Here is an 18,788-nt window from a genome sequence, read left to right on the forward strand (position 1 = left end):
AAGTCTGATCCTAAGCCTGAGACTAAGTGTTTCTACTGCAAAGGGACTGGTCACTGGAAGCGGATCTACCCCAAGTGATTGGCGGATAAGAAGGATGGCAAAGTGAACATAAGTATATTTGATATACATGTTATTGATGTGTACTTTACTAGTGTTTATCGCAAACCCTCAGTATTTGATACTAGTTCAGTTGCTAAGATTAGTACCTCGAAACGGGAGTTGCAGAATAAACAGAGACTAGTTAAGGGTGAAGTGACGATATGTGTTGGAAGTGGTTCCAAGATTGATATGATCATCGTCACACACTCCCTATACTTTCGGGATTAGTGTTGAACCTAAATAAGTGTTATTTGGTGTTTGCGTTGAGCATGAATATGATTTGATCATGTTTATTGTAATACGATTATTCATTTAAGTAAGAGAATAAATTGTTGTTCTGTTTACATGAATAGAACCTTATATGGTTGCACACCCAATGAAAATAGTTTGTTGGATCTCGATCGTAGTGATACACATAATCATAATATTGAAACCAAAAGATGCAAAGTTAATAATGATAAGTGCAACTTGTTTGTAGCACTGCCGTTTAGGTCATATTGGTGTAAAGCGCATGAAGAAACTCCATACTGATGGAATTTTGGAATCACTTGATTATGAATCACTTGATGCTTGCGAACTGTGCCTTTTGGGCAAGATGACTAAAACTTCGTTCTCCGGAACAATGGAACGAGCTACTGACTTATTGGAAATAATACATACCGATGTATGCGATCCAATGAGTGCTGATGCTCGTGGCAAGCATCGTTGTTTTCTGACCTTCACAAGATGATTTGAGCAGATATGGGTATATCTACTTGATGAAACATAAGTCTGAAATAGTTGAAAGGTTCAAAGAATTTCAGAGTGAAGTGGAAAAATCATCGTAACAAGAAAATAAAGTTTCTATGATCTGATCGTGGAGGAGAATATTTGAGTTACGAGTTTGGTGTACATTTGAAAAACTGTGGAATAGTTTCGCAACTCACGCCACCCGGAACACCACAGCGTAATGGTGTGTCCGAACGTCGTAATCGTACTTTACTAGATATGGTGCGATCTATGATGTCTCTTACTGATTTACCGCTATTATTTTGGGGATATGCTTTAGAGACGGCCGCATTCACGTTAAATAGGGCACCATCAAAATCCGTTGAGACGACGCCTTATGAACTGTGGTTTGGCAAGAAACCAAAGTTGTCGTTTCTTAAAGTTTGGGGCTGCGATGCTTATGTGAAAAAGCTTCAACCTGATAAGCTCGAACCCAAATCGGAGAAATGTGTCTTCATAGGATACCCAAAGGAAACTGTTGGGTACACCTTCTATCACAGATCCGAAGGCAAAACATTCGTTGCTAAGAATGGATCATTTCTAGAGAAGGAGTTTCTCTCGAAAGAAGTGAGTGGGAGGAAAGTAGAACTTGACGAGGTAACTGTACCTGCTCCCTTACTGGAAAGTAGTTCATCACAGAAAACTGTTTCAGTGACACCTACACCAGTTAGTGAGGAAGCCAATGATAATGATCATGAAACTTCAGATCAAGATACTACTGAACCGCGTAGATCAACCAGAGTAAGATCCGCACCAGAGTGGTACGGTAATCCTGTTTTGGAGGTCATGCTACTAGATCATGATGAACCTACGAACTATGAAGAAGCGATGGTGAGCCCAGATTCCGTAAAGTGGCTTGAAGCCATGAAATCTGAGATGGGATCCATGTATGAGAACAAAGTATGGACTTTGGTTGACTTGCCCGATGATCGGCAAGCAATTGAGAATAAATGGATTTTTAAGAAGAAGACTGACGCTGATGGTAATGTTACTGTCTACAAAGCTCGACTTGTCGCAAAAGGTTTTCGGCAAGTTCAAGGAATTGACTACGATGAGACCTTCTCACCCGTAGCGATGCTTAAGTCCGTCCGAATCATGTTAGCAATTGCCACATTTTATGATTATGAAATTTGGCAAATGGATGTCAAAACTGCATTCCTGAATGGATTTCTGGAAGAAGAGTGGTATATGATGCAACCAGAAGGTTTTGTCGATCCAAAGGGAGCTAACAAAGTGTGCAAGCTCCAGCGATCCATCTATGGACTGGTGCAAGCCTCTCGGAGTTGGAATATACGCTTTGATGAGTTGATCAAAGCATATGGTTTTATACAGACTTTTTGAGAAGCCTGTATTTACAATAAAGTGAGTGGGAGCACTACAGCCTTTCTGATTAGTATATGTGAGTGACATATTGTTGATCAGAAATGATGTAGAATTTTTCTGCAAAGCATAAAGGAGTGTTTTAAAGGAGTTCTTTAAAAGGAAAAGACCTCGGTAAAAGCTACTTACATATTAAGCATCAAGATCTATTGAGATAGATCAAGACGCTTGATAAGATTTTCAATGAGTACATACCTTGGCAAGATTTTGAAATAGTTCAAAATGGAACAGTCAAAGAAAGAGTTCTTGCCTGTGTTGCAAAGGTATGAAATTGAGTAAGACTCAAATCCCGACCACAGCAGAAAATAGAAAAAATGAAAAGTCATTCCCTGTGCCTCAGTCATAGGTTCTATAAAGTATGCTATGCTATGTACCAGACCTATTGTATACCTTACTCTGAATTTGGCAAGAGAGTACAATAGTGATCTAGGAGTAGATCACTGGACATTGGTCAAGAATATCCTTAGTAAGGACTAAGGAGATGTTTCTCGATTATGGAGGTGATAAAAGAGTTTGTTGTAAAAGTTACACTAAGTCTCAACCTGGATACATATTGAAAGTGGGAGCAATTAGCTAGAGTAGCTCCGTGCAGAGCATTGTTGACATAAATATTTGCAAAATACTTACGGATCTGAATGTGACAGACCCGTTGACTAAGATTCTCTCACAAGCAAAACATGATCGCACCTTAGTACTCCTTGAGTGTTAATCACATAGCGATGTGAACTAGATGACTGAATCTAGTAAAACCCTTTGGGTGTTGATCACATATCGATGTGAACTATGGGTGTTAATCACATGGTGATGTGAACTATTGCTGTTAAATCACATGGCGATGTGAACTAGATTATTGACTCTAGTGCAAGTGGGAGACTGAAGGAAATATGCCCTAGAGGCAATAATAAAGTTATTATTTATTTCCTTATTTCATGATAAATGTTTATTATTCATGCTAGAATTGTATTAACCGGAAACATAATACATGTGTGAATACATAGACAAACAGAGTGTCACTAGTATGCCTCTACTTGACTAGCTCGTTAATCAAAGATGGTTATGTTTCCTAACCATGAACAATGAGTTGTTATTTGATTAACGAGGTCACATCATTAGTAGAATGATCTGATTGACATGACCCATTCCATTAGCTTAGCACCCGATCGTTTAGTATGTTGCTATTGCTTTCTTCATGACTTATACATGTTCCTATGACTATGAGATTATGCAACTCCCGTTTACCGGAGGAACACTTTGGGTACTACCAAACGTCACAACGTAACTGGGTGATTATAAAGGAGTACTACAGGTGTCTCCAATGGTCGATGTTGGGTTGGCGTATTTCGAGATTAGGATTTGTCACTCCGATTGTCGGAGAGGTATCTCTGGGCCCTCTCGGTAATACACATCACATAAGCCTTGCAAGCATTACAACTAATATGTTAGTTGTGAGATGATGTATTACGGAACGAGTAAAGAGACTTGCCGGTAACGAGATTGAACTAGGTATTGGATACCGACGATCGAATCTCGGGCAAGTAACATACCGATGACAAAGGGAACAACGTATGTTGTTATGCGGTCTGACCGATAAAGATCTTCGTAGAATATGTAGGAGCCAATATGGGCATCCAGGTCCCGCTATTGGTTATTGACCAGAGACGTGTCTCGGTCATGTCTACATTGTTCTCGAACCCGTAGGGTCCGCACGCTTAAGGTTACGATGACAGTTATATTATGAGTTTATGCATTTTGATGTACCGAAGGTTGTTCGGAGTCCCGGATGTGATCACGGACATGACGAGGAGTCTCGAAATGGTCGAGACATAAAGATTGATATATTGGAAGTCTATGTTTGGACATCGGAAGTGTTCCGGGTGAAATCGGGATTTTACCGGGTTACCGGGAGGTTACCGGAACCCCCCGGGAGCCATATGGGCCATCATGGGCCTTAGTGGAAAGGAGAAAGGGGCAGCCCAAGGGGGCTGCGCGCCTCCCCCCTTCCCCTAGTCCTATTAGGACTAGGAGAGGTGGCCGGCCACCCCTCTCCCTCTTTCCCCCTTGGGAATCCTAGTTGGAATAGGATTGGAGGGGAGTCCTACTCCCGGTAGGAGTAGGACTCCTCCTGCGCCACCTCCTCCTGGCCGGCGCCTCCTCCCCCCCTTGGCTCCTTTATATACGGAGGCAGGGGCACCTCTAAACACACAAGTTGACACAAGTTGATCCACGTGATCGATTCCTTAGCCGTGTGCGGTGCCCCCTGCCACCATATTCCTCGATAATACTGTAGCGGAGTTTAGGCGAAGCCCTGCTGCTGTAGTTCATCAAGATCGTCACCACGCCGTCGTGCTGACGAAACTCTTCCCCGACACTTTGCTGGATCGGAGTCCGGGGATCGTCATCGAGCTGAACGTGTGCTCGAACTCGGAGGTGCCGTAGTTTCGGTGCTTGATCGGTTGGATCGTGAAGACGTACGACTACTTCCTCTACGTCGTGTCATCGCTTCCGCAGTCGGTCTGCGTTGGGTACGTAGACAACACTCTCCTCTCGTTGCTATGCATCACATGATCCTGTGTGCGCGTAGGAAATTTTTTGAAATTACTACGAAACCCAACATAACCTTGGGGGAGTTGATACGTTCATTTCACATCATGGTTTCCTATTGACATTTATTGCAATTTGGACTGTTATTTCACTTTATGATACAATTCTTATTTCTTTTATCGCTTATTTTGCAAGTTTCACATGAAGAGGAAGATTGCCGGTATCTGAAATTCTAGATTAGAAAGGTCTACGTCACAGATACCTATTCTGCACAACTCCAAATGACCTGACGTTTTACGAAGATTTATTTTGGAATATATAAAAAATACCGACGAAGGAATTACCAGAGGGGGACCCACAAGGCAACCACAAGCCTGGGGGGCGCGCCCCTCGAGCTTGTGGGGCCCCTGGCAGGACTCCAAAGTCCATCTTCTGCTATATGATGCCATTTGACCTAGAAAAAAAATCAAGAAGAAGGTTTCGGGATGAAGCACCGCCGTCTCGAGGCGGAATCTGGGCAGGGGCACTTTTGCCCTCCGGCGGAGTGATTCCACCGGGGAAAGTTCCCTCCGGGAGGGGGAAATCGAAGCCATCGACATCACCAATGATCCTGTCACATAGTTTGGGCAGTAGAACCTATACTCCAATGGCTATAGTTCAAGCTGAAATTGATTTTCTAAACAAACTTTACTTCAACTACTGTTATTTGTCAATACATTCAAAGTATTGACCTTTGTGGCTGCAACGTATCATGTTGCAAGATTTTCCGTATTGAAGGAGAGGTACGAAGTAGGGTTATGACGCTATACTCAATTGTTGCCTGTGTGTGGATGGACACCACAGGAGTAGAATATTTTTCTGCCGTATAATTGTATTGTAAGTTAGCCCATGAGCTCGTAGATATATAACATATTAAAACTGGATCTGCTATGTCTATGTCATATGTTATTACTTGGTATTTCATCATCAACTATGCATGCCAGCAATCGATCTAGGGATTGGCACATAAAGCACAAAGATTCGGTGCCCTTGTCAGGACGGGGCCGCGACGTCGATTGTGTCAGAAATAAGAAGGGGATAACAAACACACGCCAGCGTCCACCCGTGATAGCGATGGTGACTTACCGACGTCCAACCATGGTGCCGACGGAGACTCGCCGACAGTGGAAGGGTGGCGTGTAAGAGAAAATATCTTCCGCCAAGTGCCGGAAGTTTTGTGACGTGTGATTCATATCCCCCGCCTCCATGAAGCTTCATGTCATGAAGAATCTGCTATAGCTGTTTTTTTTTCGCACTCCATACGACGGTAAAAAAAGAAAGCAGTTTGAATGAATTTGCCCATTCTGCTAGAGTTGCTCTAAGATCATAACTCGATACGGCCATCATCACGTGGACGGTCTAAGATGAGGCTACGCACCTTCCACCACATGACGCACACGATCTGAAACCGCCAAAAATGAAAAAAACGCCCTTTTCGCTCTCGAGCTCTTCTTCTCTACTGCTCTCCCCCCCTTTTCCCCATTCCCCACCGCTACCCGCGTCCGCGCGAGCAAACACCGGCTCAACAGGCCTCTCCAATCAGGTACGTGCCTCCTGGAAATCCCGCTCCTTTCCCCGAATCTGTGACTGCCTCTCCCGATTGGGCCCTGAATTCGCGCACCTGCGCGGCGAAGCTTCCGGAAGCTTCAGGGTTATCCGGGCGTTTTACGCGTCGGGACCACCGGGATTCCAGAAATTGCAGTTTCGGTTGAGGCGTCGCTTTCCGCCGCTTGTTCGATTTACATTCTTGGTGTCCTCTTCGGTTTCAGTGGGCGCTGCTACGTGGGCTCGTCAAAGTTTTTGTTGCCGCGAGGGGCAGGAAGGCGCTGCTTTGGAACCCATCTTACACCTGGTGGAAGTGGTGGTGGTGGCCGGTGGACGCCATGAGCTTTGTGTTCCGGGGCAGCAGGGCCGACATCGAGGCCGGTGGCTTCCCAGGGTTTGCCGCGGAGCGCCGTTCCATGGTGAATTTCTGTTCTGTGCATTTCGTCTGAAATGATTCGGCATTTCAACCTAGAGCAGATTTGCTGTTCTAAATATCTGACCCCATTCACTTGTGTGCTTGTGTGCAGCGGATTCATGCCGGGGGGCGGCCGGTGAACAGCAATTCCTTAGCTTTTCTTGTAACTGGTAATGTGGGTGCGTTGTGTGTACAACCAGTTATCTTTAAGCTGTTAACAATTAGTGTTTTTCTTTTTCTTGGCCAGTTCTTGTTTTGTTCATGGTACTGAGCTCGCACCAGATGTCTCCGAACTTTTTGGTTAGTTGTTCATGCACAATGTGATCATGCATGTGTTATTATGCTTATGAAGCTTCATAGAGTAATTTCATAACTTTTGTCGGATTGCTCAGAACTGTCTCTTTTTGTAGCTTTGGATGGTCTTAGGTGTGTTCCTATTGGCCACCAGCCTTAGGATGTACGCTACATGCCAGCAGCTCCAAGCGCAGTCTCAAGCTCATGCTGCAGACGGCAACGGCTTCCTTGGACGCACAGAGTTGCGGGTGCATGTCCCGCCAACCATAGCCCTTGCTTCGAGAGGCCGGTTGCAAAGCCTTAGACTCCAACTTGCTCTGCTTGACCGCGAGTTTGATGATTTAGGTACACTGATAAGTTTTGTTCGCTCTGCTTGCTGTTTTACTGTTTCGTGCAAACTTAATACCATTGTTGGACATTTTGCTTGCAGATTATGATGCTCTCAGAGCGCTAGATACTGACAATAGCCCACATGCTCCTTCTATGACTGAAGAAGAAATAAATACTCTGCCTGTTTTCAGATACAAATTTCAGGCGCAGCAGAGGAGCACCCCTTCTCGAAAAAGGCAAGATTAATTATCTTTTTAAGGTGCATTATGGCCAAAGCAAACTGATTTTGAGTGCCTTCTTTCTTCAGTATGTAACCGACCAATTATAGCGCAGTTTGAGGCTTGCCTACTGAGTTCCTCTAGGAAAAATGTAACCAACAATGCATAATTGCTTGCTTGCACAGCGCGTAGCTAACTCTTTTTTTCTTTGATTCAGTAGTGATGGGCCATCTGAACCATTGGTTTCTTCTCCTGAATCCGGCAAGGAGGTAAGGAATAAATGTGTTCCTTTGATATTTCTTGTGTAAATCCATTATATATCTATTTCCATTTTGGTACGACTAGACAACTAGCAGTGTAGCCTCAGCTTGACAGTTACGCTCTTCGGAATTTCATTAGTCAGCCGTGGTAGTACCATAACAATCACACAGCTAATGGCTGTGCCCTTTTTGTTTCAATTAAGCTGTATCCAAACACATGCATGGTCTGGACTGTGCCACCATGGTACGCAGTCCTTGTTTTCAGTATTTCATGTTTGCTTTTGCTGTACAGAAAAAGCAAGATGCAGATGCAACAAGCAAAATGACAGATGATGAGTTGACGTGCAGTGTTTGCTTAGAGCAAGTTGTCGCGGGTGATCTATTGAGAAGCCTGCCATGCTTGCATCGGGTAATTATCATACTGATCATCTTGCAGTTGTTTTCTTCATTTTGACAGTAGAGGACTTCAATTATTGTCATGATATGATAATGTGTAATACCTGATAACTGTAGTACTGTGATAGAGCAACTTAGTTGACATAATGTTGACCAATTTCCTATAAGCATCCTAGGAATCCAAAACTGTGTTTCATGCTAGTGCATTTTGCGCAGTTTATCCATGATTACAATGAAGCAACAAACGTGAAAGTTTTACCTCATTGCTTGTAGAGATATCATATACAAATATTGTACTCCCTCTGATCTGTATTACTTGTCGCTCACTTAGTACAACTTTAGTAGTGCTATGGTTCGAAGGGAGTACATTATTTGTTCCACACTTTCACTTGTTTATTGTTTTTTTAGAACCACTTTCACTTGGTTGGGCACTCCCTTCCGTATGCATTTCTGCACGTTGTACATGCTGCTAGCCTGCTATTAATCTTGTGTCATGACAAGCCTGCAAGATTTACTCGATGCCCCATCTTGTTTTGCAGTTTCATGTGAACTGCATTGATCCATGGTTGCGCCAACAAGGAACATGCCCGATCTGCAAGCACCAGGTGAGCAACGTGTGGCATGGCGCCGGCAGCGAAATGGATGCCATGGTGTAACATGACATGAGCTTCAGTTCTTAACCTAATATTACTAGGGGGTAGTACTAACGGAAAACCCATGGAATCGGGAAGGAGCTGTTTAGTCCTGCCGAGAGTTTCTGTACACGATGTGTTCCCAGTTCCTTCCTCTTGTGATGTTTATGCATCCAAAGGTTGTTGCTATTTTCTTGTTGAGTTTTATTTACGCTGCCGGTCAAGATCTTGTATAATGCAGGGTGCGTAGAAAGGTGTTTGTCAAAATAAACTAGACCAGAGTGTGTCCAACAGCCTGAGGACTGTTCCTCATTTCATCCCCACATAGTGGACAACCTCATTTTATGTTGGGATGAAATGAGGTTGTCTGCTATGTGGGCCCAACAGCCTGGCCCCATTCTTGTATATATCCCTTACACACTCTAACTCCACTACCCCTCCTCGCCGCCGGGTAACCACAGAAAACCTATCAGCTCTCACCCCTTGCAATGGGCCGCACCAAGGGGGAGGATGTTTGGGCCGAGCGGTGTGCGAGGTCGCGGGCACGGGATCCGACAGTTCTTTTGGGCAATTCCCTCATAATTGACCCCTCTTGAGCTTCTTCCAGAATTGCCACTTCATTTTTTTTACAATTCCTAGTTAGTTAAGGTCTAATTAGCTAGGAATTGTAAAAAAAAATATGGAGTGGCAATTTTGAAAGAAGCTGGGAAGGGGGTCAATTTTGGGAGAATTGTCCAAAAGAACTGGCCCTATATCTGACTCCTGACGCCACCAGGACAACTCGTCACCGTGCACGCATCCGTGATTGCCCCTCCCCTATCATGTCATTGTCCTCCTTGTGGACATCCTCCTCCCGTGTTGTGTTGATGTCCCAGGAGAGTGAGGGCTCCAACGACAATGTCAACAGGGAGGATGTCGAGACAGAGCTTTCGGAGGATTTGTGGTGATCGGTGTACGACCGGGGGCCATCGCGCGATGTCAGCACTTGTCCTCGCACGGGATGACATCCTTGTCGCAGTGGACGTGCTCCTCACGCTAGGCGGTGCCGTCGTCGAAGGTCCTCCAGAATGAGAAGCTCCTAGTTCAATGGGTGCTCGGCCGTGTTAGAAGGGAGAAGGAGAGATTGGTGGAATAATCGTTGTATTGCTTGAGCCTCGTGGGCATATATATAGGAGTACATAATCTACTTGGAGTACAAGGCAAACCAGAATATTTCCTAGTCTAGCCTATGTTTCCCAATACAATCACGTTACTCAACATCCCCCCGCAGTCACAACGGTAGCGACGCAGACGGTGAGACTGGAGAATAATCCGAAGACAAGCCGGCGGACCCCCTCCCCCCTCCCACAGTCGTAACGGTCGACGCATCGCGGAGTCGTGGCTGGAGTGGAAACCAACGAGGTTACTCAAGCAGGCGGTAGCCCTTTGTGCCGTTTGTCGATGTAGCCGAGAGCGTATGGTGGTGTAGCCGTGGTCGAGGTAGCCGTGCGAAGAATGTCGTGGTCGATGTCGAGTCGGGGTAGCCGGTGTCTAGGAAGTCTCCGTGGAGCCGCGGGCGCAAGGTGGCGTCGAGTTAGCATGGGCGCAGTGGTGTCGAAGAGTGGTGCGCCGGGGAGGAGATGGTGTTGACGAGGCGTCGCGTCGGGGTTACCAAACCCGGGACACGTCGTAGACGAAGGCACGCGTCGGTGTTGCCAGCACCGGGCATGCATAGACGGTCGAAGACAAAGTTGACGAAGCGCCGCACCAGGCTTGCCAGGCCCGGGGACACGTCGTGGACGAAGGCACGCGGCGGTGTTGCCAGCACCGGGCATGCGTAGATTGGGACCTGCACGAGTTGTACGCCATGTCGAAGAGGCCGGAGAAGCCAGCAGAGAAGGACTCGACGACGGTTGCGGCGCCAATGTCGCCCGCAGTTGTCGGAGTAGATGAAGCGGGTAGATGACGGCGACGCTGGCGATGAGCTGGTGCTGGACAAAGACAAAGGGGGTGGATGGGCGGCGGCGGCTACGGAGGTAGCGGCGGCGGCCAAAGAAGAGCGGCGGCGGCTAGGTTAGGAGTGTGGCGGCGGTGCTCGAAGTAGGCCAAGAACCCTGACATCGTGACGAAGACCGGCGCGAACGGTGGCGTTCCCGCGCCAAGGAAGACGGCGCGGCGCATACCACGGGAGGTCGACGCGCGGTGATGGCGGAGAGGACCGCGGGCCGCGGCGCTACGGCCCGAAGGGGCGACGCAGCGGCCGCAGGCGGGTCGGGGCGACGGCTGGAAGACCTCTGGGCGGTGGCGGGGACCGCGGGCCGTGACGCTGCAGCCCGAAGGGGCGACACAATGGCGGTTCGTGAGTCGGTGCAACCACGAGGACGGCCTCGGGGCGGCGGCGGGGACCGCGTATCGCAACACTATGGCCCGAAGGGGCGACGCAGCAGCGACACACGAGTCGATGCAGCCGCGAGGAGAACCACGGGGCGGCGGCGCTGCGGCCCGACGGGGCGACGCAACGGCAGCCCGATACTCGATCGGTGGAGAGGCGCGCTGAACTTGGGGACGATCTTCACGGGACTTGCGGAGGCGGAGATGAGGCGGATTGCGGCGGCGAGCGGGTGATCAAGCCGATCGCGCACGAGGTCGGGGACGTCGCTCGGTGTAGGCGCGGTGGCGGCGGAGTCCGAGATGAAGCCGCCGGCGGCGGGCGGCAAGGCGGCTATGATTGGCCGCCGCATGGTGCGAGGCCGCTGGGTTGGGGTGAGGCAGAAGTCCCGGTCGGAGCAGAGCGGTGACAGCCGGCGTAGATCGACGGACGGGCCGTCACGCGAACGATGACGGTGAAGGACCGCTGCATGACGCGAGGCCGCCGGGTCGGGGCTAGCGGTGGGCCAACGCGCGAACGACGCACGAGGCCGCCGGGTCGGTGACGAAGCCGACCGATCACCGCCGGTGTTGGAGTAGAGGCGCACGGAATCGACGGTGGCGGTGGGCGACGCAAACCGGAAAACTAAAAAGAAGACGCCGATCAAAGCGACCGGCGAGAGAGAAAATCCGGATCAAAGGATTGAGAAAAAAGACTCTCTAGGGCAGCCGGCCAATACAGCCGGCGGACGAACCCTAGGTACGGGCGGCACGGCCCCTAGCGGCGGTCAGGAGACCAACCGCCCCGGAGGCGGCGCGCGGGTATGAAAGCAGCGGCGGCTAGGGTTTAGGATCGACTTGCATTAGATACCATGTTAGAAGGGAGAAAGAGAGATTGATGGAATAATCGTTGTATTGTTTGAGCCTCGTGAGCATATATATAGAGTACATGATTTACTTGAAGTATAAGACAAGCCGTAATATTTTCTAGTCTAGCCTATATTTTCTAATACAATGCTACTCAACAGATCGGTCACGGATGATGTAGGAAAGCGACGCCCACCGCCGCACTCGAGAAGGGCTTCATTGTCTGCGAGTGATACGCCCGTCGACAAGTTGAAGATGTGTGCGCAAGGCCAAGGCCCTTCTCTGTGAGCAACATGGCACAACCTGCTGGAGATGTCGCTGGAACAACGCCGACGTCTGCGGCTCGAAGGTCGTTGAGCTGCACCTCAACTTCGGGAGGGTGATCGGTAGTCATTAGGTCATGCTTAGTTTGGTTTGTGTTTAATTACTAGCAAAAAAGAGCCCGTGCGTTGCATCGAAAGAAAAAATCATAATCCCCAATCACCTTGACAACATTTTGCTGCATCACGGATAACATTTGGGCAAAGATTTTGTTCAATTTTATTAACATTTTTTACACAAACCTTTTTTAGAAATCATGAAGATTTTTTTATTTTTCAATAATTTTTTTAAAAAATTGCGATCATTTTATTTAGAAATTATCATTTTTATTTTTTCTAAATTTTTAAGTACCAAATTATTTAAAGTAGAAAAAACAAAAGCAGAAAATGAAAAATAAAAATAAAAAAGAAACTTAAAAACAGGTGGCACCCACATGAGTCGGCCCAAACGGGCGTGCTGTCTTCTCCCAGCGCAACCTTACTACATGGGCCGGCCCGGGTGGGGTTCTCTTGTGTGAAGCATTTTTTTCACTTATAGGTGGCATCGGTAGGTTATATTTTGCAACTTTGAGACAATATATATGACATACCACCAGAAGCACTAATGACTTTATTATATATATATATATATATATATATATATATATATATATATATATATATATATATATATATATATATAGCAAAAGGGCTCGTGCGTTGCACCGGGTATAAAATAAATAAATACTCCTTCCGTGCCTAAATATAAGCCTTTTTAAAGATTTCAATATAGACTATATAACTTTATATTTAGACAAGGAGGGAGTATATGCCTAGATAGTTGAAAAAATACCACTCAAACAACTTTGAAATAATCAAACAACTATAGCAGAACAACATTGTTGAAGCAATTTTGGTTAAAAAAGATTTTCAAAACAATTAATAACTTTCTCAAGAAATAGAATAAGTAAAAATGGATATGCTATTACTTGATGTTCCAAGTTGCATGGCCTCTGTACCGTTGGTGATTTGGCACATGGCAAACTAAAATAATTTCTGTGGTTGAAGTACAGTAGTGATCAAAAGTATTGGGATGGGATTTCTGATCAAAATTGATAATTAATTTCAGTTTAAATGGTCCAAAAGACAATGCAATTAGATATCATCGTTGTATGCCAAACTTATCCGTGCATTGCCATAGGAAAAAAAATTAATTTGTGCTCACTAACCTGAAACTTTCAGCATAACATCTGGTCTCACCTCGATTTTGGTTGTATACCGTTAGAAATATGATGGGTTTCAGCCGAACGGTAGTGTACTTTTTCCATTATACGACAATTGTCTCAAAAGAAAAGGAAAACACACCACTAACTCCTCAATGTGCATCATGACTGTAAAACTTCTAGTGCATTACTTCCTCCTTTTCCTTTCGATGTAGCACATATTGTCATGTGTTGCACCAGGAGAAAAATAATTGGCGTTACAAATCCACTTTCTTGTATTCAACTTTGACAAAACGTCACAACTAGCAACAGTGTGAAGTTAATGTTTTTGTCGCCATGCCAACACCAGTTTGAATAGAAGGAAAATAAAAATAGCTACATTCAAGAACAGAGGGAAACTTTGTCAAACTTGCAAACCTTGTGTTACTTTTCGTGCTTTTAGCAAGTTAATGTTACTTGTCTGAGGTGTAGATGATATCTGAAGAGCTCCCGGAGAAAGATGAAAAAATGTTAACTATACTGAGTTAACTATATATAATACAAAATCTATGCAAGGGTTGACTTTTCTATACATCAACTTACAGTTGATATATTCTGTTTATTCAACAAAAGTTGTAAATTCACATATCACAAGCTGCATCTTGTTCTCCTCCAAAAGAAAAAGAAAATAAACAAGAAAATACAAAATGTTAAATCCCAAGATCTCAATCATGAAAAATGGTAAGCAATGGGATTCACAGGAGGGGCCTTGGGTTCATCCTGCTGCAATTCATGAACCAACGATTGTTAGAGAATCAAGTGCTATTATATCTCGACACAATGTATTCTGTAGTTGCCAAGCTTACTACAATTCAGAAAATTCTAGTCCAAACAGATACTGCAGAAATCCTACCCCCGCAGTAGTTTGAGTGTTCAGGTTCACATATTATTAACTACTTGAGAGTAAAAATAAACTTTGAAGCTGATACACTATGATGACAACCTGAATAACAACATCTGGATGTGGAATTGGACTTAAAACTTGCTGCGTTTATCAATAGTTTTGGAAGAAAAATAATCTGTTGGGGTACAGGAGAGCCTAGAGGATGGTTCTCCAGCTCTTTGCTTTCAGAAGTTTTGGAGGCTGTTGGATATGTCCAGAACTAAATGTGCCACTTCAGTTATGCATAAACACTCCATTTGAGCTTCAACAACCACATTAAAGCAGACATCATTTACATTTAGAACCGATAGTGTCAGTTTCAGTCTTTCACGAACACGACACATAATCAGGAGTCCGATGATTTGAGGCATTCCCTTCACCAGGCAAAAAGTAAGTGTGTGTGTGTGTGTGTGTGGGTGCGTGCGTGCGCGTGCGTGTCTGTGTGTGTGTGTGTGTGTGTGTGTGTGTGCCTAGAGGAACAACACAGGCAGCAGGCTAATATCATCTATAATGCGGGTTGTCTGTGCAGATGCTCAGAGATAGAGAAAATAAATACCTAAAATCAAAAATCATCTAAGCGCCCCCTCTATCAAAGCTTGATGCTAAGCATGGCTGCTAATTACATATTGAAAACACATTTGGTACTTTACCTCGTGCGGAGGAAAATACCCAAGCGCGTGATGCACCTTCTGTCACCAATACCACATATCGACTGTGAAACAAATCATATCACCTTATGCTAGCATCCAGCGTTGAAGATGGTCTAAGAGGAAGAGCATGCTCACCACGGTGACCTCGACGACGACGTCCTGCCCGAAGAGCTGCACAAGGCGCTCGCTGCTAACGTCGTAGGGAAGGTTGCGCACGTACACCTTGGCCTCGTCCCACGGATCCCTGTACTCCCATATATATACCATGAAAAGAGTGCATAAAATCTGGCAATCAAGAAAAATATAAGTGTTTACACTAAAGATTATCAACAAAAAAGATAACTCTCATATGTATTTAATTCAGTGCTGAAGGTGCTTCCCTTTCTTGTTTTTGTTAGGGGGGCCACTATAGAGAACCACGCAGCTAATGGTTGGACTTTTCATGGTAAATATTGGGTAAATACCTTAGATATATTATATGTCTTTATTTAATCATCATTAATTTATTTATAAAAATAATAGATTGAACTTGGGATTTCTAAACATTTTGGCCTAAAATGTATATTTACTAACTTAGCATTGAACTAAAGAAATATTGGGTATAGGACATGCTGTACTCAGGACATGTATGCATCGTTCTGATGCAGAGGCCGGGGAGACCCTCCTTTTCGAAAAAGAAAAAAAGAAAAAAAGGACATGCTGTACTCAGGCATGTATATATGACAACTTTGTCATGCATCATTCATACGAAGCTCATTTATTTTATTTCTTTATTTGTATTACAATTTCTGAAAATAATGATGTTGTCAGTTCTGATCAATTAGTTGTTCCATGCACACACACATATTTATCAACCAACACCATGAGCCATCGTGTGAAAAAACTAATTAAATAGACCTATGCACTACCCGCAAACTAAATGATGGCAATGTCATACCTTGTTGCCTGCTTGACTTCATACTGTAACATGGGTGCCAAAGAGTAGCTCTAATCGTGGTAGTCCTTGTCAGTTGTTGTCGATCTACCACCAATACAAATCTTGTTTTATAAAGAGAATCTCACCATACAAAACCTGAAGAGTTTTATTGAAACTCAGCCAGATGCCCTTCCCCAGAATAGTACTATTTTCTATTAAGAGAAGCATAAATGAAAATATACAATGATTTGCATATGCTAACTACTCTCGTGAGCTGTTTGCAGCGCTGTCTCATGTCCTAAATAATGCAATCCAGTATGTACAGAAGGAAAAATCGTAAAGATAAAAACTACCAATACAATGTTTCAAAAGTGAGTTACTATAAGATGAGATCATCGTTGGACGTTCAATCAAAGCAATTCATAGGATCCCCACTTCTAAAGATTTCAGCAAACATTCTCACTGTCTTTGATTGATTATAACAGATTTATGCCTATTGCTCAAAACTATTAGAAAGCATGTGAACACAACAAAAAAACATCTACTTATCTACATCCATCATGCCATGTAAGTTGGTTCCCTTGCAGTTCAGGTAAGACAAAGACAACCAAATTAAGCAATTGAACAGAGAAAGCCATCCTGCGGGAGCAGAGGAGCAGGATTGATCAAGAAGTTGGTAATCAGTTAAAAAACAAAGAGGAAGGGGGGAGAGGCTAGGTGGAAGTGAGCTCACTGGAAGGAAGGTGATGACCGGAGGGAGTGCGGCGGCCGCGGCCGGAGCCTCCGCGTCCGTGTCGCCGTAATCCTCGGCTGGATCCGAGCGCGTTGATTCTGACGTTGCCCCACCTCCGGCGCGTCCTCCTCCTCCTGGTCGTTGCCCGCGGCCGCGAGGAGCGTGTTGAGCAGCCGGTCGCGGTCGGCGGCGCGCGCATGAGCCGGCCGGCGCAGGCTCGGAGCGCGGCGGCCTGGGCCTCGGTGTCGGCGAACCGCGCGCGGAGGAGTCGGACGGCGCAGGGAAGAGGGCGTGGCGGAGAGGAGGCAGACCAGGGTGCGGGCAGGACGACGCGACGAAGGGTGGCGTGGCGGAGGATGTCGGCCGGCGGCGGGGAGGCGGCGGATTCATCGGTGGGAGGCGCGGTCGCTCGAATCGGGGGTCGGGTTTTTTATTTGTCGTACGCCTGCCTGCACGGGTGGGGCTCAAATACGAAACATTTTTTCCACTTATTATTATTATTTATTGGACTGCGGGTTAACTATTTAATACCATAAGGTTTGTTATGCAAAAACGCCATGACGGTGAATCCGGAGACTCAATCCGTGCTTTATTATTACTAGCAAATATGCCCGTGCGTTGCAACGGGAGAAAAAAATGCATGCCTCATAAACACAACGACATCAACAAACCCCTTAAAAAATTTCATGATGCCACACAACAAGCAACATGATAAGTGGTGTTGTGCAAAAACATAAAGGTGTGATGATTTTTGAAGTGTACTCAAGGTGTTTAGAATTCATTATACAACACAAATATCTACCTAGTTGCCAGTATATGTTTACGCATTTGTTGTTGTTTCTCGGTGATGCCCAAAAAAATATTGCATTAGAATGAAAATAGCAAAGTACATTTAAATATTTAATGACAACATGTGCATAAGAGCATTATTTTTGTCATATACTCCCTCTGTCCGAAAAAGCTTGTTCCAAACTTGTCCCTCAAATAGATGTATTTAGCACCAAGTTAGATTTAATGATGATAGCATATTTGAAATCTACGTATTTTGTGTGTGTTTGCAATCATAATTCAGTTACTTAATTTGGTTGCAAATATATTGGATAGCTCCACCAAAAACAACCAATCTATAAGGACATATGCAATAGGCATTTCTAAAATATCTCATCATATAAAGAAGGTATTGTTTAAGTTTGCACCCTGAACATAATTTTAAAAATTAATGATGATAGCATATTTGGAATCTACGTATTTTGTGTGTGTTTGGCATCATAATTCAGTTACTTAATTTGGTTGCAAACATATTGGATAGCTCCACCAAGAATAACCAATCTATAAGGACATATGCAATAGGCATTTCTAAAATATCTCATCATATAAAGAAGGTATTATATAAGTTTGCATCCTGAACATAATTTTAAAAATTAATGATAATAGCATTTTTGGAATCTACACATTTTTCTGATGAATTTTCATATATGACATGTCACACTGAGTTAGGGTTTTAAAGATATGAAATTTCAAAAATAATCAATCTATAAGGACATATGCAATAGGCATTTCTAAAATATCTTATCATATAAAGAAGGTATTATTTAAGTTTGCACCCTGAACATAATTTTAGAAATTAATGATAATAGTTTTTTTGGAATCTGCACATTTTTCTGATGAATTTTCATATATGACATGTCACATTGAGTTAGGGTTTTAAAGATACGAAATTTTCAAAAAATATTTGATCTTTTAAAGAAATTAAAAGAAAAAGATGGAGGGTGTGGGAATCGAACCCACAACCTCCAGCGCGCTAGGCCGAGAAACCAACCAGTGAGCTGGTCGTACGCTTGTTGTACATGCGGGGATCTACGCTTTTTGAGTGATGGGCTAGCGCGGATAAAAAAAAACAAACGTTTTTCCCACT

General features: G+C 44.7%; 2 protein-coding genes across 9 annotated transcripts; one reads left to right on the forward strand and one right to left on the reverse strand.

The window, feature by feature from the left end:
- The first annotated feature begins 6,100 nt into the window (after positions 1 to 6,100).
- LOC100682520 (E3 ubiquitin-protein ligase SDIR1) lies at positions 6,101 to 9,196 on the forward strand. Of its 2 annotated transcripts, none has more exons than XM_044507063.1 (9): positions 6,101 to 6,370; positions 6,597 to 6,791; positions 6,900 to 6,957; positions 7,035 to 7,087; positions 7,198 to 7,426; positions 7,512 to 7,647; positions 7,847 to 7,898; positions 8,182 to 8,298; positions 8,825 to 9,196. In XM_044507063.1, exons 1-9 carry the CDS (start codon positions 6,245 to 6,247, stop codon positions 8,939 to 8,941), a joined length of 1,083 nt encoding a protein of 360 aa, XP_044362998.1. In that variant the 5' UTR covers positions 6,101 to 6,244; the 3' UTR covers positions 8,942 to 9,196. The 2 variants fall into 2 exon arrangements, with proteins under 2 accessions (XP_044362998.1, XP_044362999.1); XM_044507064.1 differs by having other exon boundaries at positions 7,850 to 7,898.
- Positions 9,197 to 14,152: 4,956 nt separating this feature from the next.
- LOC123085432 (translation initiation factor IF-2) lies at positions 14,153 to 17,315 on the reverse strand. 7 transcript variants are annotated; one of them, XR_006439772.1, is made up of 5 exons: positions 16,874 to 17,315; positions 16,162 to 16,296; positions 15,360 to 15,509; positions 15,225 to 15,286; positions 14,153 to 14,414 (listed from the first exon to the last, which is right to left on the reverse strand). XR_006439772.1 is itself a non-coding variant. In XM_044507066.1 (5 exons), the coding sequence occupies exons 2-5, from the start codon at positions 16,191 to 16,193 to the stop codon at positions 14,387 to 14,389; spliced, it is 231 nt and encodes a 76-aa protein (XP_044363001.1). In that variant the 5' UTR covers positions 16,194 to 16,296; positions 16,874 to 17,315; the 3' UTR covers positions 14,153 to 14,386. The 7 variants fall into 7 exon arrangements, 3 of the variants coding, with proteins under 3 accessions (XP_044363001.1, XP_044363002.1, XP_044363000.1); XM_044507066.1 differs by having other exon boundaries at positions 15,360 to 15,468; XM_044507067.1 differs by having other exon boundaries at positions 15,360 to 15,468; positions 16,162 to 16,779.
- Positions 17,316 to 18,788: the final 1,473 nt, after the last annotated feature.

The sequence above is a fragment of the Triticum aestivum genome, chromosome 4A (genome assembly GCF_018294505.1).
Source record: "Triticum aestivum cultivar Chinese Spring chromosome 4A, IWGSC CS RefSeq v2.1, whole genome shotgun sequence".
Taxonomy (NCBI): domain Eukaryota; kingdom Viridiplantae; phylum Streptophyta; class Magnoliopsida; order Poales; family Poaceae; genus Triticum; species Triticum aestivum.